This window comes from Microcebus murinus, chromosome 9, assembly GCF_040939455.1.
Source record: "Microcebus murinus isolate Inina chromosome 9, M.murinus_Inina_mat1.0, whole genome shotgun sequence".
In the NCBI taxonomy this organism is placed as follows: domain Eukaryota; kingdom Metazoa; phylum Chordata; class Mammalia; order Primates; family Cheirogaleidae; genus Microcebus; species Microcebus murinus.
In genome coordinates this window covers 54,546,476-54,573,181 of record NC_134112.1, presented here as the reverse complement: position 1 = coordinate 54,573,181, position 26,706 = coordinate 54,546,476, and the positions used below count along the sequence as shown (strand labels likewise).

The 26,706-nt window shown below is 33.1% G+C and overlaps 1 protein-coding gene across 8 annotated transcripts in view; it reads right to left on the bottom strand.

Moving 5' to 3' along the window:
* Positions 1 to 26,706, bottom strand: part of PCLO (piccolo presynaptic cytomatrix protein) — a 356,900-nt gene that overhangs the window by 135,219 nt on the left and 194,975 nt on the right. For all 8 annotated transcript variants that reach the window (XM_012779513.3, XM_076006473.1, XM_076006474.1 and 5 more), the window contains exon 7: positions 1,010 to 3,197. In XM_012779513.3, coding sequence (XP_012634967.2) covers positions 1,010 to 3,197 — 2,188 coding nt within the window. The remainder of the gene's footprint in view (positions 1 to 1,009; positions 3,198 to 26,706) is intronic.

Below are 26,706 nucleotides of genomic sequence, written 5' to 3'. Positions count from 1 at the left end.
CCCTGTACCACTTCTCCCTCACCTTTACAATGAGACTTAAACTAGATAATTTTTAAAAATTCTATGAATTTATTAAACAAAAATTACTTTAAGGTAGTTTTTATTTAAGTATGTACTTGGGTTAAAGCACTTCTTCAATATGAAAAACAAGCAAAACAATTTGGTGCAAAAGCATAGGATAATACAAAAAGAAAGCCAAGAAAAAGACTAAATGAGCAAATGAGGAAGGCTTGAATTCCAAGCTAAAGTCACCAAAAGTAAATTACAAATTTACAATTTTAAATTTAAAGAATGCTTCACACATAGTAATAAAATTATTTATTTTCAGTATCTTATTTAGTGGTAAGCTTCCTAGCATGTAATGCAAAATGTACAAACTTGTCACTAGTTATATTCACAGTGAAAGAGAGATATATATGTAAAACATAAATCTTTTATTTAAGGAGAATTATAAAATTCTGCATTATATTAACATCAAAGACTTATCCCAAAGTTTCCCAAGAGAACATCCTCTGAACTAATCAACACTGATCTCATAAAAATTCCATAAATATTTCTCTACTACAAAGTCTATCAGCATAGTACTTCATGGCTCTAAACTTTAATAATTTCACAAACTAAAATAAACTGACCAATAACTTTCAAAACACATTTTAAAAAATGAAAGAAACATACAATGAAAAACATTCCAACTATGGATTACAGGATGACCATATTTTATTGACAGAATCATTCAATAATGGTTATTAAAAAGCCAACACCAAACAAATCAAGCAAACAATCAAGAAACAGAACAATAAAAGAATAAGCTGAAACTAAATAAAGAAAAGCATGCTACAAAATCTGTACACAAGATAAAATTTCCATTTATAAGAAATGAAATTGAAGTGAACATGCAAAAGACACAACAAGAAAAGTAGAATACATCTTTGGAGAAGGAAAATCAAACATGCAGAAAAATAAGAGTTTGAGTTTTGGGAGAAACAGGGTAGTTTGAGGCCCAATTTACCTTCACTGTCTGACATGGCATGTTGGAAGTCATCCATGATGAATGCTATGTCCCGGTCATAGCCTCGAGTCCTTGATTCTTCCCTCATATGTTGCTGAACTTCGGGCAATGAGTGACTTGATCCAAACTGATCCCTTGTATCTGCAGATATTGGTGGCAGGGGTCCAGCTGCAGCCCTGGCCATTCCCATTGGCTGACCAACAGGACTGAGTGGGCTTTCTTCTTCAGAATTCTGGGCCACAATTGGTATTCTTCCTCTACTCTGACTAATTGGCAAACTGGTAGGCTTAGTTCTGGCAGAGGGAGATGCATGGCCAAAAGAAACATCTAGAGCTTCAGCCTCTTGAGCTTTCAGTCTTAGGGAAGAGCTAGAAGAATCCCTTTTAATTGATAAATCAAGCCCATAGACAGAGGAAGGTCTGGAGGAAGGTCTTGATCTGCTACCACTACTGTATGGCTTATCTGCTTCATCCTGCAGAGCTGACCGTATGGTACTTCCTAAGGTGCCTAGTCCTGTGCCAAGAGATGATCCCATAAATTTTTGTTGGTCTGTAATATTTTTTCTGAGGCCAAAAGTAATGTCATCTTGAAGAAGCCTTGCCCTGGAAGCAATGCCACCAATAGATGAAGTGCTAGAAGTCATGTAGCTTGAATAATCAGGTTCAAGGTCTCTACTTTCTTGAATAGGTGAAAATTTTGACATTTTAGGGTCAATCAGTGATTTCTTATGCTTTGACTGCTTTTGATAAAGTATGGCTGCTGGTAATTGTTTTGCTGCTTGTTTTTCAAGTGTGAGTCTACTGATGCTATACTTTTCAGATTTTGGAAAATGTCTGTAACTAGTATCAGCATGGTAATAATGTGAAAGACCAGCAAGGTGATCTAAGCTCTCTGTCCCTCTACGAAATTCTTGCTTAATCTGATGTTTCAGAAGCTTTAACTCATAAGGATCCTCCATTGGGTCTTCCTCTGCTTTCACATAACTATGCAATCTGGAAGAAGTCTGCAAAGGTGCTAGAAAATCTGTCACTTCTTGAGACCTACGTGTCTCAGTGGTTCGAAGGAGACGGTCCGTTTTTGACAGATCCTTTTCATGAAGGCTAAACGCGGTGCTTAATGCTGCTGTTCCTTTGGTAATCTCGCCAATGTCATCAATTAGGACATAATTTCGTGGAGTATGATGATCGATATCTGCGTAGAATGAATCTGCAGATATGCTTGATATTGGACTGCTTGCCATGCTACTTCTTTCCTCCAAACCTATTCTTAAGTCCAAACTATTGTACTTACTACCAAGATGAGAAACAGCATATGTATTATCGGTAGAAACAGGTGCTATCATCAGGGGTTGGTTGCGAATCACTTCATAGTTTGAAGTTATCTTGGGCTCCAGATATAATGTAGTTTGCCGTGGCTTCTGTTGTATCACCATCATTTGTGATGGTAACTGATAAGAAGGTTGTGGGGTTGGGGTAGGTTGAGCTTGAGGCGTGAAGGACATTGTTGCCACAGCTTGGAATGTGGGCTGAGTCTGGTAAGGTGAAACTTGCTGATGGAACAAGGTTTGTTGCTGAAAATGGGACTGCTGGGTGTATGGGGTGGGTGCTTGGGTAGGAAGAGCAGGGGAAGAGTATTGGTATTGCGTGTAAGGACTTGTGGGAGGAACCAGTTGAGATTCTGTTTGGGTTTGTGGTGGTATAAATTGGCTGAATTCAGTTTGGGGAGCAGTTCTTGGTCGCTCAATGCCATGCTGACTTTCTATTCGGGTTGGTCTGGTGCTGCTCACTTCGCTGTCAGACATGTAATCACGATCCTCAGCTACTCCCTGGAGGTAGGCTCGCTCTCTCTTTTCTCTCTCCTTTAATAATGCCTCTTTTCTCCTGTTAATTCCCATTTCCAGGTACCGCAGCTTGGCATCGATCTCCTTTTCTTCTTCATCAAGTTCTGCTTGTTTCTTTCTAAGCTTTGCAGATTCCCTTTCCACAAGATCAAGCTCTCTGTCTATGTCCTGGAGAATCTTGGCTCGTGCCATAGTGTTGGTCCTGCAGATCCTTCTCCTGGAAACTGTGCCCATGGTGCTGTATGTCGACTGAGTGCCCGTGGAAGTCTCTTCAGGAGGTGGATTTGGCAGAGTTCTCTTAACTTTCTTCTGGGCGCCAGCAGGTGTCATGGTTTGAGAACCTTTTGTCTATATAATCAAGTAAACAAAATAGAGTACTTTATTATCAAGGAAAAAATAAAGACCAAAAAAACTTCATAATTTACATTTAATAAAATGATTTCATGTCTGTTTTAGCTATCACAGCATAATAAAATAAAAATTTTATATATAATTTCAAGTATTGATCATAAATGCAATTAATGAAAAAATAATTTTTTCTTTTTTAAATTGGTTGTTTTTAAATTATAGCTCATTTAACATTATAAGTGAGTTTTGAAATCAAGCACCAAGCTGATTGTTTATGTAGGCTTATATTTCAGACTTTTAGAAGAACTCTAAAACCTCATTTTCCATCGAAATTAATATATATATATATGAGATTATTTACAAAATTTATTCCCAGAGTGTTTGTGTTAACCATTTAAAATTTAAATTCCATTTGTTGATGATATTTATTTACCATGTTAAGTTCAATAATTATATCTATCTTCCCATTCCTACCTTTACCTCTTGAAGTGGTTATCATTTCTATTCTGGTCCTGCAATGTCTTGAAATGAAATCCTCAAATTTTATAATGTCTTTTTTTTTCCTCAAAAAGGAATAATTTGGACAAATTTTCTATATTTAATCTTTCAATATTTTCATGACTATTGAGTTTTATATCTTCCTTCAATTTTATTCCTTAATAATTTTAGTTTATTCTTAATGCTTTAGTAACTTCTATATGAAGCAAAAAGAACTGACTGCAATAGAAATCCATTGTAACCTTTATTTAAATCAGATAAAGTATATAGCTTGTGAGATGTCAGCTATTTTCAATTTCATTTGGTTAATTTGTCATAAACTTGTTCTCTAAGAATCAAAGGGCTGTAGAATGATACAATTTTAGGATATCAAAAGACATAAGAGATCATTTTGAATATCTATAGTTAAAATAAACTTATATACTCAAAGTTACCCAAATATTCAGCAGCCTATTTAGAACTAGATCTCAGGACTTCTGTCTTTCAGTTGCATGTTCTTTATAAAAGGCTTTCTTTTCTTTTTTTAAAATCTAAAGACATTAATTCTCTACTCTTCCCCAGTCACCAAATACTAAAGGCATAAAAATAATAGAAAAAATATGAGTCTATAAAATTTGGAGCTGATAATTATACCTTATTCATTAGGTCACATTTTCTCAAGACTCTGTGCTTTCATTGCTTTTTTATTATTTCTAAATTCATTTCCTTTGTGGTTTTTATCTACTTTGTTATCCTTTTTCTGCTTCCTTCATGTATTCCGCCCCCAATGGCTTCCTTAATAGATATTATAATATGAAACAATGTCCTAAAGATTTATTGAAGTTTATGTGTATTTCCAATATCTAAAATACTTGGATGGGAATGAATAAATGTCTTGAGTCTATAAAATAGGATACAGTGATTTTGAAATTGTAGTTTGTTTCTCCTCACAAAGAAATCTTAAGGAATATGGGGAACTGTAGTGTCCAAAGCAGCTATTTGGCATGGTAGTTATTCTCATGCACCCTTGATTATTTTCATTTTATATAATGCTTACAATTAAGTCATAGAGTTTTTATAAAGATCAAATGAGACAATTGTGGAAAATACTTGGCACGCTGCAAACACCTATTAAATATTAGTTCTTTCAAAAAATCTTATTTCTATAGAAAATTATGTTTTTGATAAACCAGCATTTCAAATTAAAAAAAATTACTTGTAAAAAAGTATGCATGCCATACTTCTGATATCAACTGACCATAATTAAATAGTAATAAAATAAAAATTGATATCTTATAACTTTCTCAATTAAAAATTATGCAAAATACTAACAGAAAATACTGCCCAGAGAAAGCACTACATGCACTTGGTCAAAGTCCTTGTGCCTAAAGTGACCAAAGCACAGAGTATTTGTTTTCAATAAAATTATCTGACAAAAAGTTCCATATCATAACAAAGATGAAGTCTTAAAATTTCAACTTCTAGCATATGTTCCCACAAAATCAAAGGTATTATGTCTTCAGAGGGAAGGTAGTACTGTTTTCAAGCTAAATAGCTTCCAATAAACTACTATCAGGAGAGTGTTCTAAAAGTATATTGCTGTCAAATGTAAAGATATTCTAATTCCTCCTAAGTGACAACAGGTACATTCCTACAGAGGGGCCCTTTATAACATAACATCCTATTAGGAGACCCCAAGTAGGTGTGCAGACTTTGTTATAGTGAAAGCCTTCTTATTAACCATTCAAAATACATATTTTCAAATGTACATTGGTTATGAGAAATACTTTTGAGAGATAAGAGGAGAAATTATTTTGATAAAAAGAAAAGCAAAACCAAGCAAAAACAATCAAACTTATTTGACTTCTAGGCAGTAGAAATCCATAGAAGTAAATGTTAGAAATCAATTTTATCCACTTGGCAAATAAAGATATCTTTCAATCAAGTCCATTGATTCATTCATCCTTCAGCAAAAACAGTATTGCTGGATGCCATATGCTGGGCACTGGCATAAAAATGATTATTAACAACTATTGTAAACTATTGTATTAATAAGCTGCTATCTTTTGGCATCTTGCAATACAAAGAACATATTTAAAATTGCATGAACACTTCTAGAAATATAAGAATATATTTTGCTTTTAATATAGATAAACAATCACATTTTAACATATTCTAGTGGATGACTGCGAGATTCTTACAGTAGCTCAAATATCCAGACTCTTGATTTAGGAAACAGGATTGGGACACATTCTTCATGTATTGGATTGGTAAGGGTGAGCACTGAAGACAATGATGCCTAACAAAGAGGCATCAAAGAGAGAAGAATACCAAATAAAAATTTTGCTTGAACCACTTTTTCTCCTATGACTGGCTTTGCATCATGGTGCAGTATTTCTAGCTAGGTTATTTAGATATGACACCTAAGAGCATATAACAAGTATAGTGATTGATCAATGTTTGTTCACCTTTTTATTACTTAAACACAAGAGATAAGAGTTTACCTTGCACAAAGGTACCATATATAACTATTTTAATATGCAGTTTGAAAAGAACTTTCAGCTTCTTCAGGACTTGAATTTATCATCATTATTAAATTTTTTTGACTATGACAATGTTGTCAGAGGTTACTTTTAAGTTGCTGGTAGTGATAAAACATTAGAATACCCAGCAACCATCTCCTCTTTATTCCCTTCTGGATAGAAGCAACAAGATCTAGTATTTGGTAACACAATACATTGACTGTGATTAACAATAATTTATCATATATTTCAAAATAACTAAAAGAGTGGAATTGGAATTTCCTAACAAAGAAATGATAAATGCCTGAGCTGATGGATATCCCAATTACCCTAATTTGATCATTACACACTGTATGCTTGTATCAAAATATCACATGTATCTCATAAATATGTATAATTTCTATGCATTCATAATAATTAAAAATACAAAAAAATTAGAATAAAATACAAGTCACAAAAGGGAAGTTTTATTGGGGATGAAAACAGAGGATTATCTTGACAGCAGCGGAGGTCATAAACACAAAAGCCTACACGAGCCAGAAGGCAACATGGGTGAAGCAGCTTAGTATGAGATTAAGAAAATGGAGGTGGATGTGCTGAGCTGAGTTTAAGTCCCATCTGTCAAGGCTGGCTCCAGAAGATTACTGTCGTGAAGAAATAGAGGCCCTGTGTTTGTATTGTGAGATCTATTTTGTTCAAAAGTAGAAAGACCCAGATTTTAAAATTTTAGTCTCTATTTTAAATGGCTTCAAAACTTTGTTGAGGCCAAAAATAGCAAGGTTTGGGGCTGCATTGACAGTTTGAAATTTCTTTTCTAAAAAAGAGTTTTCTAGCAGGTGTAGCATGCCCACTGAAAAGCCACTAGAGAGTCACACATAGTGTTAATGGCTACTTGAGAGAAGCAAAATGTGAAAAGGTTTTAAACAATGGAGGATGTGGGAAGAATACGAGAGCCCTACAGACAAACTTCAATTCTTTATTAGGCTTTGCCATATTCTTTGGTTAGATCTTAAATATGAGCATTCATGCCTTGTTCTCCAAAGCTACCATTTTCTTTTCTATTGTCCCTAAAATGCATAGCTATTCAATTCACTTAGATATTTATTAAGTGCCTCCTCTGTTCTACGCACTTTCCTAGGCACATTTATACACAGAAGCCCCAAACTGTAAAACTACAAAAAACCCATAGATTTAAATTTAAGTGTGTGAATGTGTAGAGTGTACTTTGTTTTGGGATTAGTATTGCTTAAAACGACAGACAAAAATATATGGAGAATTTGAACTGATTTCTTGCCAACTTGTACAATTTAAAAAGAACTCTCAAGACCATTAAAAAATTCTAAACTGGGTATTTAATTCTAATTAAATCAATATACGAGTGCAGAACTCCAAAACAGAGAAAAACAATACAAATTACTTAGAAAACATCAAGAGTAGTATAAAAGAAAGTTTATCATGATTTAAGGTGATGTAGTTAGAAGGCATGATTAGAGGTGACAATACAACAGTCTAGAAGAAAACTTGGTGTTTAATAAGGTTTTCCCTGCTGAACATGTTGGTTAAAGTTGATTTCAGATAGATCCAGTGCCCTTAATCTGAAAAAATATTGTACTAAATATACTGGATATATAAATTTAAAATATTTTAAAATAATTGTACAAATAGCAGACAAAGAGAAAGGAACAAAAAATCCTAACAACAGAATGGAAGTATAAGGGGGACTGGAGAAATAGTTAATTATAGATTGCAATATTAAAGAGGTAATTAGGAGGTAACTGAAATAACAAGCAAATAACCTTCAGGATAAGTTTTGCTGCCCAAAGTTATTTTAGAAAACATTTTTTCAGGGGATTTCAGATATATCATGCAACAATGTATACCATTTATATATGGCAAAGGAAAAGAATTTTTGCTTGTTCTGAGGTGTTAGGAACAGAAATAAAAATAATAACTGGTAAGGTATATGGACACACTATCCTAAGTACTCTAAATATATGTATATGCATTATCTCATTGTCAAAATACTTTAAACTCAATCTAAGGGTGAGAAAAATGTATCTTTTTTCTCCCAAAAAGTTGAATGAGCTAAAAATACATAGGGACTATTGTTTAAAGCTATAGATGCTAGACCCAAAATATTTATCAATTATTATATATAATAAATATGGCAAAATTCAATTTATTCAAATAGTTGCTAAGTATAATTCTAAAATACATTGCTCTAGATGCTTAAGGAACAGAGCTAAGAGGTGTGAGATGGCACAAATTTATGTCTTGCCCACAAATAACTCGTAAATTGGGAATTTTTTTAGAAATCATTGTATAAAGAGACTACCTCAGTCTTTTGCTAAGTCATTCTTGGTGTCAATATCAAAGACATACTTCTAAACCACTGTAATACTAGAGTGACTTAGGAATATATATATATTTTTTTATAAATATAGAAAGCCGTATCTGCTGTCAGAAATAATTATTTATCATAATAATATCTTGGATTTTAGGTTTGTTCTTTTAGTTAAGAAAGGAAGATCTGTATGAAGGCCCTTTAATTTTAGATGATGGAGATGTGTATTCTTTTTCAAACAGTGTAATTCCATAAGAATATATTAATAAACAAGACATTTTGATATATAACCTCTTAAAAGGTGAACCATATAACATGGCAGAAGATGAGTTAGAAGAGTAGAAAGTATTGGGACCCAGATAAAAAGAGTTTACTTTTAGCTTGGGGAAGGAAAGATGGATTAAGACATAATAGGAAGTCTTGGTCTTAAAGAATGGATGGGCTTTACACAGGAGAATATTTTCTAAGTGGAAGGAACAGTATGAAATGTAAAGTTTCAAAGAAATACAAAGATAATCTGGTTTAATTTGGGGATAGTGATGCATATACTTGGGAGATGAAAATATTAATACATCCAGAGAATGCTCTAAACAGAGGAAAAACGAGAGAGCAAATAAAATGTATAGAAAAAAACAAAACCTTGACAGCTGTATCTATATTAAAATCTCAATTCATTCATTTTCTTCTTTTACAGATGGAAAAGGCAACCCTGGTTATTACGTACTGGTCAAATTAACTCCAACACCATATGAAATACCAGGGCAAACCACCAAACTATAAATGTGCAATCATTGGTAATGACTTGCAATGCAGTGTCCTGGGTAGCAATCAGTGTGTCTTTGTCAAAGAGAAAATTGTGACAGCCCAATTTAATTTCCTTTAATGATAATGTGGCAGTCCACATAGATAACAGAGAAGCAATAGATATAATCTAGCAGTGCTTCAGCAGAACATTTAATGTTTTTCCATGATAGTCACCAACAGAGTTTTGGCCATAAGAATGGAAAATGGTAATATAATTTGTCAGGGAACAACATCCAGACTATGGCTATTCATGGTCTAGCATCAATGTAGGTAATTAATCAATATTTCTCACCCTTGATACTAATGACATTTTGGACCAGATGATTCTATGTTGTGGGGAGCTATTCAGTGCACTGACAGATGTTTGGTTGCACCTTTGATCCCTACCTACCAGATGCTATCAGCATACCATGTTGATCAAAAATGTCACTATGCATTGCCAAATGTCTCCTGGGGAGAAAAATAGTCCCTAGTTAAAAGCCACTGATGGGGATATTCTAAATAAAGTCTTAAGGAAGAGATCCTTGATCTATTATTATTTAATTTTCTGTAGACAAAGAGAACACTGCTATTTGTATATCATAGTACCTTAGTCTGAATGGGGAAAGTGAGCCTTCTTAAAGTAACTGGAAATTGGTGCCTTAAAAAGAGAACTGTGTGGGATAAAGGATAAAATAAAAACATGCATTCTAGGATATGGTAATGATCTGAGAAAATTAACGAGGATAGGAATGCACCCAATTATTTTGTCTTGTTATAAAATTTTATGACCCTAAAATTAATCCCTTTATTATACAAGAAACTTCTTACCTGTTAGATTAATATGAATTAATATTCAAAAGATATTCCACCAGGTTTTTTATAACATAGTTTTATTAGAGAACAGGGGAAAAAACTAGTTGTCTACAATTATGAAAATGAGCCCACTTAGTGTAGAAGATTAATATTACTGGCCTAACCTCATAAAAACCTGGAGAAATTTTCCATAACTGCAATAACTATAGAAAACTCAAAATGTAAGAATTGTCAGTCTGGCTGAAAAAATATGTAAATGCTAGCACTTTGTTAAAAGTTGCCTGTTACTCTAAGTCTATTATAATGATGAATAAGACAAGCTCTGCACCCTTTAATTGTGCAATAAAATACATAGAATTTGAGAGTAGAAATTGCTTTCAGGATCGCTTGTGCCACCCTATTTGAATTTTCCTGATATAAGAACTGCATTTACACTGAATACAAGAATAAGACTTTTAAAAAGAATCTTGGTAGGAAGAATACTACTCATACAGACTACATACACACTATTCTGTCCTCTGACTTCATTTTCTTTTGCTCCTGTTCCCGGCCATTGATTCTTAGGGTATAAAGACCATCTAAAAAGAGCGCTGCCCTTTAAACATTAGGAAGAGAAGTGAAATATGCAGGCTTTTCCTCCTCCACACAAAATATTAATAGGTCTTTAAAATACATAAACATAGGTCAGCATATTCTATTCACTTTGGGAATTTAAGGTAGAAGAGAATGATGAAGCTTAAAGCAAGCACAAGGCTGAAAATAAGAAAACATGCCTTTTGGCCCGGCGCTGTGGCTCACGCCTGTAATCCTAGCTCTTGGGAGGCCGAGGCGGGCGGATTGCTCAAGGTCAGGAGTTCAAAACCAGCCTGAGCAAGAGCAAGACCCCGTCTCTACTATAAAATAGAAAGAAATTAATTGGCCAACTGATATATATATAAAAAATTAGCCGGGCATGGTGGCTCATGCCTGTAGTCCCAGCTACTCGGGAGGCTGAGGCAGAAGGATCGCTCGAGCCCAGGAGTTTGAGGTTGCTGTGAGCTAGGCTGACGCCACGGCACTCACTCTAGCCTGGACAACAAAGCGAGACTCTGTCTCAAAAAAAAAAAAAAAAAAAAAAAAAAAAATGCCTTTACACATCCTTCCATTTGAATTGACTGGAAGCAGTTTCACTCTGCGAAATGTTAATGAAAACATCAATACATCTTCAGGGGGTCCCCACCTGTACCCAAACAGCAGCAGTTTCCAGATTTAAGACAAAATAACAGATTGATATAGACATATTTAGCAGTCTATACCATGCACTATGCCATTAATAATGTGTTATCAAAATAATCCATTATTTACCACCATCCCTCTATCCTCCACTCCCATCCCCATGAAGATAAAACATACATGTTCAGTGAAAAAGCTCAAGAATTTCTATCGCTTTAAGACATATAAGAAATATAAAAGATAACAGAAAAGTGATCTGTGGAAAAATAAATTCTAAATGATGCCACTGATGAAAAAAAATACTTTCAATACTGATAAAACGTTTAAAATATTTTCTACATTATGATAGAGTCTTACATACATAAAATACTGTCATACATAAAATAGTGTCTTACATACATAAAATAAAGCCATCAAATCTCTTTAACTAGAGTACTGTGGAATAGTTTAATAACTGTTTGCAAGGATCCACACAGTAGATAAACAGTATCATCATCACTATGAGAATATCTTTGGATTATTGAAAAATGATAGACATCTCTATCAATAGACAGTCTTGAATCTTGACTGCATTGGAAGAGAATTTGCCATTTGTGAATGTAATTTAAATTGGTTTTAAAAAAGTAGTTTGTCTCTAATTGTAACATTCTAGTGCCAAGAAAAATGTGATCAACTAAATTATAGGACCCTATTAATAAGAGAATAAAAACAAAGTAATAGAATGTACTTAACAGTGGTATGCTTACAAGTTATTTCTCAAAATATAATAGTATAGACAAAATATTCTCCAATTAATATTGTGAAAATAGCACTCAATGTTTCAACAGACATCTTTAAGCTTTTCCTTAATGCACCTCTTGTCCCAGTTTGTTTTGTTTTCTTGCTGAAAGTCATTGCTCCTGGGCTGAGCAGTCAAGCAGAAAACTAGTTTCTACCTCACTGGACAGAAGCATTAGAGATGCCAGTCTGTGTGACATTTATTGCCTTATATTTTCTGGAAAGTCTCAAAGAGATTAATTTCTTTTCTTTCCTAAAATCTGTATAAATTATTCTAGAAAGCCCTCCTAGAAGTTTTTTTAAGGTGAACATTTTTGATGTATGCATGTGTGTATGTGTCTGTATTTCTCCCTCCCTTCCGCTCCTCTTTTCTTTCTATTAAATCAGATTGCTATACTACAATAAATGGGCAGCATATATTCTGTTCATATGATTCTTGAATATAGTTCACTACAATGGCCACAATATGTAGGATTCTGTTTTCCTTTTTTCCCTGACTGGAAACTGCTTTATTTAACTGTCACAGACATATACAGAGTTTAAGAAGAACATTCATATTCTATGACAAATTCCTCCAAAGAAGTGTTTCACTAAGAATGCTTGAGTGAAAGATGAATTCTTCCTGAAACTCAGCATTGTTAAATGGCCTGATCTAGTACCACAAGAAAATCAGGAATAAATGTACACTGCCTTTGAGGTTTTCATTTATCATTTTAAATATTTATATGATAAGTATAGGTATGAAGTAGTTATCACACATATGATCCTTGCTAATTCTTTCTCTTCCAAGAGATAACCACTATCCTTTTTTGTCAATCTGTTAATTATCACTTATCACTAAGAGGTGCTTTCTCTTTTCTAGAGCAATCTATGTATGCATTCCTGCTTTTAAATTTTCAATCTTTCTCTGTCTAGATTCTTATTTCATAAGTGGAAAATGAAAACAGCCATCTAGAGTATGTCCCTCCTCTAAGTCATATCTGAGTTACCACAATCAGCATGTCAATCCTTTCCTTATTTTTCCAATTTTTTCTACTGATGATTATATAGCATCCAAATAGTTTTGTGAGGATTTCAAGGATCTGGTAACTCACCTACCCATCTTGTTTATTCTTTCTCTTCATCATGGTCTTTTAAATCTCACAATTTACCAAAATTACTTGCAATCTCCCTACTTGTTCTTTCCTGCACTGCATCTTTATACATACCAATTAATATGTCTTTAGTATGTATTTATATTAATAGCTTTACCTATATAAACATTTTTTTTTCAAAATATTTAATTGTAAGTGTCTTATACCTGTCTTCCAGTGCATACTATATTTTTAACTAGAATATACAAAGTTTCACAAATGAAGATTATGTTTTATGGTAAACACAATGTTGTAGTTCGTTTTCTTTTAACCTAAAAGGGGAGGGATGATTTAAATTTACCTTTCAACCCTAAAAAAATCATTAGTTAAATTTGAGTCTCATGCAATTAAAATTTATTTACTCATTTATCTATTAATTTGTATGAAAACAGTCCTTATATGCATGGGCTATTTATTTCAATTAGCATATTATTTATTTGTCAGTGGGTAGAGGAAAGTCATGATGACCAATCTTTTTTTAAGACAAAATCTGTAATTTAGAACAGCATTATTGAATAATATATACAGGTTTCCAATATTTTAAAATCACTGTCACATAGTATTGTGATTAGCATAGACACATTTGCTATATTTACCTTAAGTAAATGTTTAAACAAAAGAATAATATGTTTGCCTACTAAAGTCACTGCTAAATGGAAACACACTTCTAAAAGTGTTCATGTAACAAGTAAAATGTATTAAAATACATTATATTTTTGTCAGTAATTTAGGTCGATTTGTAGATAATATTTTATTTATTTATATAACAGTGTCCACTTATTCCAAATTTGAAGAGTGCCAGGAAAAACACATGTCAGTTAAGAAACTGCTTAGAGAAATGAAAAATTATAAAAATAATCGAAAATAGTTAAAAGTGGTGTGACAAAATTAATTGGAATATGAAACAGGAATATTTTAGATATGGGCATTAGGAACAAAAGTGAGACATTTCTGAAATGCAGCAATCAGAGGCTAGCAGAAGCACAGTGGCAGAGTCCAGATGCAATTGCTTATCCGTGCCACACCCTGTACACACAGAACAATTACACTAGGTTAAAGAATAAATTATAGGAGAGAAAGTAAAATATGTGAGGATGGATTCTTCATAGTTTAGGAACTAAAAAAGACAAGGTAGTAGTTTGGGGGTGAGTGTTCTGAGAAAGAGTATTCTTTAGGGAAGAAAGAATAAGTAAAGTGTAGCCTGAGCATCAAGAGCGAAGTTGGGGGGAGTGACAGGACATACGAGAGAGAAGAGAAAGCTGATAAAGCCTTTGTATAATATATTATCTAACCAGGGATAATACATTATTTCAATAGTAATAACTAAAAGATTAAGATTTAAAATATATCAAAGCTTATGACATTCTGAACATTATTAAGAGCTTTGTATACAATATCTTATTAAATCTCTGACACGCTTTATTAGAAAGGAACTAATAGTAATCCCAGGTCTCAAATATTTATAACTTTAGAGACATTATGTAACTTGGCCAAGCTTCTATCATTAATTAGGTGGCAAAAGTAAGGCTTAACCCATGTTTGTCTAATGCTAATGCTAATGTTTAAGCACAATGTAATTTATTTAAAGCTCAAAGTTTTAAAAAATCAAAATAAACTACAGTGCAAATTTCTACATTAGTATATATGACAAATAATGAACACGTTTTAAGACAACGTGCTCTTATATATTAAATCAAAGCTACGTTTTTTTTTTTTTTTTTTTTTTTTGAGACAGAGTCTCACTTTGTTGCCCGGGCTAGAGTGAGTGCCGTGGCATCAGCCTAGCTCACAGCAACCTCAAACTCCTGGGCTCGAGTGATCCTTCTGCCTCAGCCTCCCGGGTAGCTGGGACTACAGGCATGCGCCACCATGCCCGGCTAATTTTTTATATATATATCAGTTGGCCAATTAATTCCTTTCTATTTATAGTAGAGACGGGGTCTCGCTCAGGCTGGTTTTGAACTCCTGACCTTGAGCAATCCGCCCGCCTCGGCCTCCCAAGAGCTAGGATTACAGGCGTGAGCCACAGCGCCCGGCCCAAAGCTACGTTTTAAGGTTCAGAGGAAGCAAATCTTAAGTATGAGAAAAAAGTAAACAAATTAATTATTAATATATAATTTATTTCCAATTTTCTTGACACAGTTCTCTGATATTTTTCAAACTATCAATCCTTGTTCTCTAAACATAATGTATATTTCCTAAATTTCTAGAAGATATAGTCAAAGCAATTACTATTATTTTATGAAATGAACTAGAATCACTGTAGAGGAGTCTCACATTAAATGTGTACTCTAAGTATTTGGAATTGGTGAAATCTAACTGTTTGTCTTTCTGTCCATCCCATCCATCCAATATTTACTAAATCTTAATTTGGTGCCATGTTCTGGGCTAGGCCATTGTGACATAAAGATGAATGACCCTAGTATTGTTTCTGTTTTTATGTAGCTTTCAGAGCTTAGAAAAAATAATAGAGAAATTTCACAAAGAACTGTAATTTAACATGATAAATTTCATAATAAAACTTACATGTGGTTTTTAGAGAGTATGGAGGAAGGTGTTTGTATCTCAGATGGAGCTAGTGAACATAAGGCATCTAAGGAAGCAGCCTGTGTGGTAGCTCTAAATGGTAAGAGAAAAACCGCATGGTCTACAGGGGAGAGATTTTTCGGCCGCAGAACACATGAGCAAAGGAATGAAAGCACAAACACACTTATGTCCCAGGACTGCCATGCCTATTGCATAGTGCAGAAGCATGCAGAGAGGGAGGAGAAGGAGGGAGCAACAGCATCAGGAAGTGAAGCTACAGAGTGATGTATCAGACCATGCCTTGAATGCCACGTACATTTTAGACTTTATCATGTTAGCAAGAAGAATCACTGAAGATACTAAGAAATTATACAATAATATGCATTTTTAGAAGATATATTTGGCAGTATTTTGCTACTACAAATAGCATGAAATTTATTAAAAATTTTGACTGACACCAAATTGTCCAAGAGGTAAATATTAGCATAATATAAAAGCACTGTATTCATGTCTACAAAAGTAGAAACTAATGTCCAATAAGGTTACAGTTGAATACATGAACTTTGATTTCTGTGGCATATAATTTCTTACCTAAAAATTATAACCCTGGTCTCTGACTTTCAGTTTAATTTGTTCCCCAAATATGCCAGGGTAATACCTTTTTGGAATTATAGTTACTAGGTTATCTACTTTTTATTGCATGACACTTAAAATCAAAGAATCTTTCAAAAATCCTTTGGTTCCTTTTACAATCATACCGAGGAAGTTTCAATATTAAGATCTTAGTAATGTAGTCACTCATGTAACATTTTTGTTGTGTTCCACACATGAAGACAGACACTCTACCAGGTTCTTAGGGTGGAGGGGAAGATAGCAAAAATCACAACATTTAGGGTAATGAGATAGAAGAAAAAGAAAGCACAGTTAAGGAGAAAGGGAAAGATGAAGAAAAATTCAGTGTCTGAAAAGGAAGCAAGAAAGACAGTTTTGGATGTTACAGAGAGGTTACTAAAATTAAGGCCAACACAGCAGCATTGCATATAGAAATTGAAAGGTCATTATTTTACTTTTGAAATGCTAGGTTTGTAAAAATAGCTTTTATTCTCTAATTATGTATCATTTATTTGTATACATACATATATTTATATGTATTTATGTTACAATGTAACTAGCCATATTTTTATGTTATATAAACATATACATTTTACATGTTATATAAACAAGTCTATTGATAGACATATATTCTATAACTTAAGATTTGTATTTTACTAGATGACATATATTATTCTTATGTATCTTGCTTTTATAGAATGTAAAAGTATTTAAAGGCCTTATTAGTTCTAAATTATTTCGAATAATTAACTTACATCATCCCTTGCTTTCCTGCTTCTGAAGCCAAGTATTTACAGTAGTTCATGACACTATTCCTTCTACTAATATGTATTGTAAACCAAGCAATGATTGTGAATTTAGGGAAAAAGTAGGGAACAAATTCCCTTTTCTCATGAGAGAGAAATACATATATTAAATTATAAAGTATTAAAAACAAATATGCTGAATGTTATAAAATAGGCCTGGGGCAGGGGCACCTCATACTACAGGTCCAGAGTCAGGTGAAGATATAGGATATTCAGTAATTTAAACCTGGTGAGAGCAAGGGGGAGGATGGCATGTGATAGCTCTAGAAGGTGGGAAAGTCCCTGTAAGCCATATTGACAACTTGTAAATTCAACATAATTTCAATGGGAAGTCATTGAATAGGAATGATTGGATCAATAAAATTTACAGATGAAAAGCTATATTTGGCTGAAGTGCAGAATGAACAGGATGAGATTAAAATAAAAGTAGGAAAACAAGACCAGTTTTAATGATCCAAGAGAAAAAGACAATGCACTTTTGGAAACAAAGTGGTAGTAGAGGGTATTAGAGCTAAGACATATATAAATATTAAGGATTTCAGGATTTGTTATTATCTCATTTCAACTTATAGTAACCTTATAAGGTGGGTACTATTATCATCCCTACTTTATAAATGAGGAAATTTAGGCAAAGCAAGATTAAGCAAATTCCTCAAATGAGGAAATTTAGGCAAAGCAAGGTTAAGCAAATTCCTCAATTTCACACTGCTGGCATATGGCATGGAGGATTTGAATTGACAGCATGAAGCGATCTGAACTGAAGCATTTCTAGAATCAAGTTCTTAAATACAGCACTTTGGATGGAAGACTGTGTTAGTTATCAAACACAGTCTGAGGTGTAACAAATTGCCTCAAAATTTAGTGGCTTCAAAGAAACAATATTTGGTATCTTACGTTTACTGTGGGTCAGCAATCCAGGCCTGGCTTAACTGTGTCTACTCTTTCAGCATTTCTCCCAAGAGTACAATAAAATTGCCATCCAAGGCTGTGGTATCATCTGAGATCATAATTGGTGGAGACTCTACTCCTAAACTCACTCGTGTGGTTGTTGGCAGGATTCAGCTACAGAAGAGGTTTTGTACTCAGGGCTTTAGTTCCTTGTTGACCTCTCTTGTTATCTTCCATGTGGAGGTAACAGAGCTGCAGAGCTACTCCAAATGTGGGGGCTTGCTTATCAAAGCAAGCAACTTAAGCCAGAGAAAGAGAGTACAAGCATGACAGGAATAATAGTCTTTCTTTTGTAACTACTAATCTTCAAGGTGACATCTCATCATTTTTTTTTTTTTTTGCATATTCTACTCATTAGAAGCAGTCATTATGTTCAGCCCCATTCAAGGAGAAGGGATTCCACAAGGACATAAATATCAGGATGTTAACGTTGATTGGGAGCTATGTAGAAGCAGTCTACAGCATAACATAAATTGGATTTTACGACTGATTACATGTGAAGTACATGGTAGAGGGCACAAAGAGGACTCCTTGAAAGGATGTAAGATGACCATATATTTGGTAGCTAAAATTTGAGGTAGTCTGTGTCTTCACTGTGATACAGGAAGTAGTATCATCCACTGTGCTCAAGGTAGCAATTATCAGGAATTTGGGGAGAGCAGGAAATGAAAAAGGAAGCAGAGTAAACTTTGTAGGAGTGTTTGGCGGTTGAGGAGTCAGATTGAAGTTGGTGACTTTGAACTTCTATTCAATATTTTCACTGATGTGTCTTTCTCTGAGGGTGCTCATAGGCCAGATGTAGATAAGGAAGAGGCATATATTTGGATTCATTCAGGATAAATTCTTTGCTTGGACCCTGATATAGATTAGAGTAATGGCAAAAGGGTTGTTGATGTAGTGAACCTTGAATTATGAGAGCAGTAGAGGCAGGAAGGTTTATATAAAATAGAAATTCAATGGACTAGAATAAGAGTGAACATGAAGAACAAATATGATGGAGGTACTTAAGTGAGCAAGCTCTTAGACACAAGGTTTACATGTTAGTGATATACATGATTTCTGAATTAGAGAATTTTCAGGTAATTTCAGGTATGAGAGCAATTGTAGAAGTGATGGACAAAATGAGGGAGAAGCAATGATCACTGGAGATGGAATTCAAGAAGCTGAAAGAACAGAGAAACTAGGTGTTAAATCAGCACCCTCACAGATGTTGAAGTTGCTCAAGATCTGGAAGGAATTTTGATGGTGAGATATCACAAAAGTGGAGTCACACGACAAGAATGCTTATAGATGAAACATGCTGGATTGCACTGTTAACGCAAATATATTCTTGGAGAGAGAAAAAAAATCCTCGGGTTCTTTGTGCTTGCCTTTATATTTTTACTTTTAAAAATAAGTTTTGAGGTAGTTTGTTACATAGCAATAGATAACTAATATGCTCACGGACTTTTCCCACATTATTGCACTTCTGAATATATGTCTGTTTATCTTGCTGATGATTTGCTCTCACATTCTCTTGACAGACAGTCAATCTATGCTGACAAGTTCTCCCTGGAGAGGCTGTTGCGTGGGTAGACTTTTCACTATTTTGTATCACCTTGCCCTTTTAGGTTATTTTCTGTTGCGAAGCCCTGATTCAAGACCCATAAATGACTCACTGAGGAGTGAGCAGGACCCTCTCTGGATTATTGCCTCAGCCTTCTTCCCTGGCTGACAGTTCCTGTCTGATAAGATTGGCCCAGTCCTTGTGCTGCTTCCAAGAAATAGGGATAATTTATTAGGTTGTTAATTAAGCAGCAAGGGAACACTTCCTTGTCCTCATAGTAAAACAAGATTTTAGTTGAAACCTTAGCACTTTTGTTTTTTGAAATGTACCCTGAGGTTTTTGATTGTATAAAAGGTTAGAATTTTTTAGTGCAAATTATTTGAAATGTTCCTCATACTGGCTACTTTCGGAAAGAATAGGCATTTGAGAAAACAACTTGCTTTGGGAAAAATGTGTTTTCTAGGCCTTCCCATTTCCCGAGCTGTCTCCAGCCCTCACAGCCTCACCTTACATGCAGGGCTAAATCAGCAAATGCAGGGCTTACTGATGTTAAGATAGGCCCAGACTTTTTCCATTTGGGGGATATTCCTGATATATAGGAAATAAAGAAATGCCGCCAATAAGGTCACAAAATTATGATATATTTTAAATGTTGACATTGAACTGATTATGCTTTCAAATATGCATAAATACAAATATATAAATACTTTCCTTGGAGATGATATTAGAAGTGTAAATTCTGAGGCTTTTTGTCAAACTAAGACCAAGGCAAATTGTCCACTTTGATCTCTCTTATTCTTCTTTCTAATAATGAGCAAATCTTTCCACATGAATGTTGAAAATTAGATCCCTTTTAAGAATATGTAAATTTTTTTTTTTTTTGAGACAGTCTCACTCTGTTGCCTGGGCTAGAGTGCTGTGGCATCAGCCTAGCTCACGGCAACCTCATATACCTGGGCTGAAGCAATCCTTCTGCCTAAGCCTCCCAAGTAGCTGGCACTATAGGCATGCACCACCATGTCCGGCTAATTTTTTTATATTTATTTTTAGTTGTCCAGCTAATTTCTTTCTATTTTTTAGTAGAGATGGGGTCTCGCTCTTGCTCAGACTGGTCTTGAACTCTTAAGCTCAAATGATCTGCCCGCCTCAGCTTCCCAGAGTGCTAGGATTACAGGTGTGAGCCACCATGCCCGGCAAGAATATGTAAATTTTAATAGGTTGCTTTGGAGGTGAGTTTCTTTATTACTCAGAAAAGTAAATTTCTAACAACAGAAGGTCACATGATGGAATTAATATTTGGAAAGTTTGGCCCAATTCCCCTCTGAAATAATTACAGATGTTCACCTCACTTGCAAATGTGACTTTTTTTTTTTAGAAAAAAATGAAGTGACTTTTTATTTTCAGAAATTAGCTATTATTAATACTTTGAGTTATCTTTGCATATGAAATATTAAAATATGATTTTCACAAACAACTATCATTAATGATTTTAATGGACAAAATTATTCATAATGCTCTTGCACAGAGATTATCTGTTTATGGTGGTAATTCAAATGCGTCAAGAATTCTCTTATGACTCCTACACGTAGCTAATATTTACTTAGTTACCTAAAGACTAAAATTTTTTTAGTTGCAGCTGTTTTTATTAAAATCCTAGAAAAAGGATCAAGGCAAATTATGCTCATACAGCAAGATAAATATTCTAAACAAAACTAATTCTAGTATATTAATTGAATTAAGCTGTGTATGGGCCATCTACACAGTTCTAATTTTGTATCTCAAATAATCTAAACATTTATCTGTGTAAACTGGCAACCAAAATGTCATGATGACAATTGTTACATAGATTTGATTTAGTAGTGATATATATCCTGAGTTTAAAAATATTTATTTTCACTTATTATAAAATAAAAACATAAAATAATTGCTTTCTTAAACTTGTATACTACTTAACAAGTATATGTTCTAATATAAAACTACAGTATTTTGAGTTTTCACGTAGCTTTTCTATTCCACAGTATGATAGTTTTAAAGCTTAAAACTATTTCAGAAACTGTCTGTAAAAAACATTTATATGGTATGTAGTCTACAAATTCAAGATCTCTAAATTTATATCTACCTATGTCTATCTGTTTTTGCTCTAAGGGAAATAGATGGATATATAGATATAAATATACATATATTTCTAAATATAAACAGCATTTATTTTCAATGGGTAAAATATTTTTATATATAATAGCACTTACATAAAAATATTACTAGTCCATGGCAAGTGCACAATAAATGGCAAGCACACAATAAATGATAGATATTATTATAAATGGTTAACTCCTATTATAATATGCATTTCTTAAAAATAGCAGCAATAATTCTTTAACAATAGCACTGACAATACCTTTTAATAAGAAACATTTTAATATGCATATTATATTACCAAATATGCATAGGAAAACTCAATGAAAATTATGATTTGTTAGCATCAAGGGTTCAGAAATTAGTAAGTTAAATGCCTTTCCTAAAATAATAAAAATCTTTGGATTTTATCAGCTAATGTAACAATGATTCAGTGAGGAAAATTTAGGTAAGACATGCACAGAATGACCAGGAATAAAGCAGCCTGATATACTAAAAAGAATTTAGGATCTGAACTCAGAAACACAAGTTTATTCATACCTTTGAAACTTACACATATGGCCTTAAAAATTTAATCTTTATTCTTCTCAGTTTTTGACTCTGTAAATTGAAGATCAAATACCTATACCTTATTGGTTTGGTGCAAATATAAAATTAGCTTAGTTCCTTCAAGCATCCAGTAGTTTGCTTGGATATAGAAAATACCCAATATATGACAACTCTTAATATTATAATTCTTATTATTGTAAGGATAAATTACAGTTCTATAAATATATGTTGCTTTTCACAAAACAAAAACAATAAAAAAATTCCACAACATATAGTTTACAATGTTGTTTAATGTTAAAGTCTATATCTACAAAAAGATAAATTTAATAGACTTAACTACTTCTTCACATGAAGCTAAAGTGAAATGGATAGGCTATAAATTATTTTTATTACCTTTATGCCAAAAGGAAAACTTCATTTCAGTTAAGATGGAACAAATTATAAACTAAGTTTCTACACCATGACTGGAATGACATGGAAATGGTTGAGTCTGGAGCTCCAAGAATCAGTCTCTCTGCTAAAGCAATAAGTAAGCTGGTACAAACTGACAGATCAACTTGTTTTGGAACTTTGGAGTTCCATTAAAAACAGCAAATAGGAAAGTGTTTAATGGAGAAAGAGGCTGCTAATGTTCAATAAGAAAACATTGTGGTGCTTTTGCTTACTCTCCTACAATCCTCCATTCTCTAACTTGTATATGACATTTAAACAAAAGATCAGTTAAAAAAGAGAAACCTTGAACAACACTATAAATAGTAGACCTAACAGACATATATAGAACACTCAGCAATAGAAGAATACACATTATTTTCAAGTGCACTTGAAATATTCTCTAGATAGACCACACATCAGGCCACAAAACAAGTTTTAACAAATTTTAAAAGATTGAAATTATTCAAAGTATCTTTTCTAGCTATAATAGAATGAAGCTAGACATCAATAAATAAAGGAAAATTCACAAATATGTGGAAATTAAACAATATACTTTTAGATTACCAATAGACCAAAGAAGAAACCACTACTGAAATTTAAAAATACTGTAGTATGAATGAAAACAACAACACAATATACCCAAAATAAGGGATGCAATGAAAGTACTGTTCACAGGAAAATTTATAATGATAAGGCATACATTAAAAAAGAAGAAAGATCTCAGTTCAATAATCTAATTTAACACCTAAGGAACTCAAAAAAAAAAAAAAAAAAAAGAGCAAACTAAACCTAAATCTAGCAGAAGAGAAAAATAATAAATATTAAAGTGAAGATAAATTAGAGACTAGAAAAGAAAATAGAATCCATAACATCAAAGTTGGTTCTTTGAAAAGATAAAGACAGTTGACAAACTTTTAGGTGGAGCGATTAAGAAAAAAGGGATGACATAAATAAATCAATCAGAAATAAGGCTGGAGATAGTAATAGTGAATTTAGAAAAATAAAAAAGAATTATAAGATTATGAATAATTGTATGTGAACAAATTAAATAACCTAGAAGAAATAAAACTGGAAAAATTTCTATAAATATTCAAATTACTAAAACTGACTCAAGAAGAAATAGAAAACATGAATAGATGTATAATAAGCAAAGAGATTGAATTAATGATAATAATAATAACAAAACCTTCCTCAAAACAACAACAAAAAATCTTGGGATCAAATAGCTTTGCTGGTGACTTCCACCAAACACTTAACGTCAGCGTTCAAAGATTTAAAAACCTATTCAAAATACATTTCACCAAGGAGGTGAAACATTTGTACACTGAAAATTATGAAACTTCTGAAAAAATTTAAAAGGACATAAATAGACAAAAAGACATCCAATATTCATGGATTTGATGATTTAATATTGGCAATACTACCAAAAAGGACCTACAGATTTAATCCAATTCCTATTAAAATTCTAATTACTTTCTTTAGAAGAAATAGAAAAGCTGATCCTCAAATTCATATGAAATTGTAATGAGCCCCGAATGGTCAACACAATACTAAAAAAGAAGAACAAAGTTGGAGGATTCATATCCTATTTTACAAACACTACGAAGCTACGGTATCAAAACAGTATAGTACTGTCATAAGTATAGATACAGATCAATGGCACAAAATTGAGAATGCAGAAATAAAACCTTACTTTTCATCTTTTTGAAAACAAATTTAGCCACCACAGGTTCTATTTTAGCCACTCTATTATTTAGGGAAAGAATAAACTCAATTGCATGCAATTAACCAATACCACACAAACTTTACTTTTGTGTTTCACTAATACAGTATTATATATGTTGAAGGATATATCTTGGTGTGGCTGCATAATTTACAAAAAAATTCACTTGTGTTTTGTTCTTCTTGCTATGAGAAATTTGGAAAATGACAAGACTTTCTCCCTTTTCCAGTAATATGAAAGTAGCTGCTTATTAGATTCCAAATCTGAAAACTCTGCTAATGGATCTCTGGAGTTGAAGAGCCCACCCAAACAAAGTTTTCTTCTCCTTGTATATGCATACCTAAAGTCTTTTTGGATGGTAAGGCCAGTGATAGTATCTTCAAGAGCCATGGCTTTGGAAACCATATAAAAAATACTCAGGGCCAAGCTTGTCAAGTGTACACAAGAGCTGTTTTCTTCAAAGGACTATAAAGATTTGGAACAGGACTACACCATCCGTGAACAACACAGAAATGAACAATTTTGTATAAAGAATTAAAGACATATTACATTTCAATATTTCAGTGTTGTAAAGTGAAACATTTGTTAACTACAAGGGTATAAAGTATAAAGCATAGCTAATGCTAATGTCCTAGAAGACATTGTATTTCTAAATTTTGCATTTTCGTTAGAAAGGCTCATTGCCATGCAAGAATATAGACATGTTTCTTAACTAGTTTTTTGCTTCATTCAACATTATATTTTCTTGATTATGTTCCTATGTAGTGATGACTTCCTTTTTCTCTTCCTTTTAATCTCCCAATGTCAAATTATTCTTAAATTTAAAATCACTCTTTTTTCAGTCACTACTTCAAAAGCTTACTGGGGAAGATTTGCCTATATGCCTTCAGCGAGGCTGAATGAAAGCCTGATGACCAGTGAGCATAAAGGGAAACAATGAACTAATTTAAAAACATAGACTTAACTTAAAGATTATGAAAATATGATAACATAAGGATAAAAACAACAGATCAGATCACTGGAAAATGAATACAGCTCTTATTTTCTCATTTGTCTACCATTTAACTTTTATACAGTGCTCCTGGAATGGGACAGTGAATGCTCAATGTACAACTATCTGATGCCATTTCCTTCTTAAGAGCAAAATAATTTACAGTTCTAATATGCTACAACGAGATAATGACCCCATTCCTCTATCAGAAAATGTGTTAAATGGTATATGTGGGCAATTTGAAGTAGAACAAAAAGTTAATAAATAGTTCCAGGAATTAATATGAAAGCTTGTCCTAAACATAAATGCAAGTAAAATGCGCATTTCCCTTTTTCTCTTTATCACTCATTTCTTTATACTCTAGATGCTAAATATTGCAGCACTGCCTGCCCGTGAATTATTCCATTTTGAGAACAGATCATTAGTACATAGAGATTGTAGTCATTCCAATGCTTCTATAAAATATTTACTTATTGACATTCTCATCAGAGCAAAATTAACTTTAAGTGCTTTAGAATGTAAATCTCTAATTATGCTACATTTATGGACATAGAGTATTAGAATTATGGTTGCTATATTATTTGCTTTCTAGAGCATCAGATCATTAGTAATTTGAAGAATGATTCAGTAACTACCTATCAAAAGCCAAGGCAAATGTAACACCATTTTAATAGTGGCACAAAGCCTTCACTAAATTATCTTGAGATAACAAAGATATTTTATGATTAGACTTCTGAAATGCCTACCACAAAATTACAGGAATCTCTATTCTTTGTTTGTTTCTTGCTCATTGATTGATTATCCCTTGGCTTAGAAACACAACCTTGGAACATGACATTAAAATATTAATAGTTAAGAGAAATTTTGATTTACATATCTTTGCAGTGAATGAAATATTTCTTCTTCATAAACATAAACTGTGTTAAATAGCTCCCTTAAAATTAAATACATTTTTTTGGACAGTACTGGACCATGGTCCTTATTCCATAAAAGCTGCAGAAGTATTTGGTTCTTTAGAAGACAATATTATTCATGATTATTGGATGTTAAATTATAATAAATCAGTGATAAGAAATATTTTATGTAGTCCTGTAGAAGACAAAGCTTATGGGTTGTAAGATAAAGCTCATGACAACATTTTTACTAAATGTCATTTTAAGAGAGTAACTTTTCCTTTCA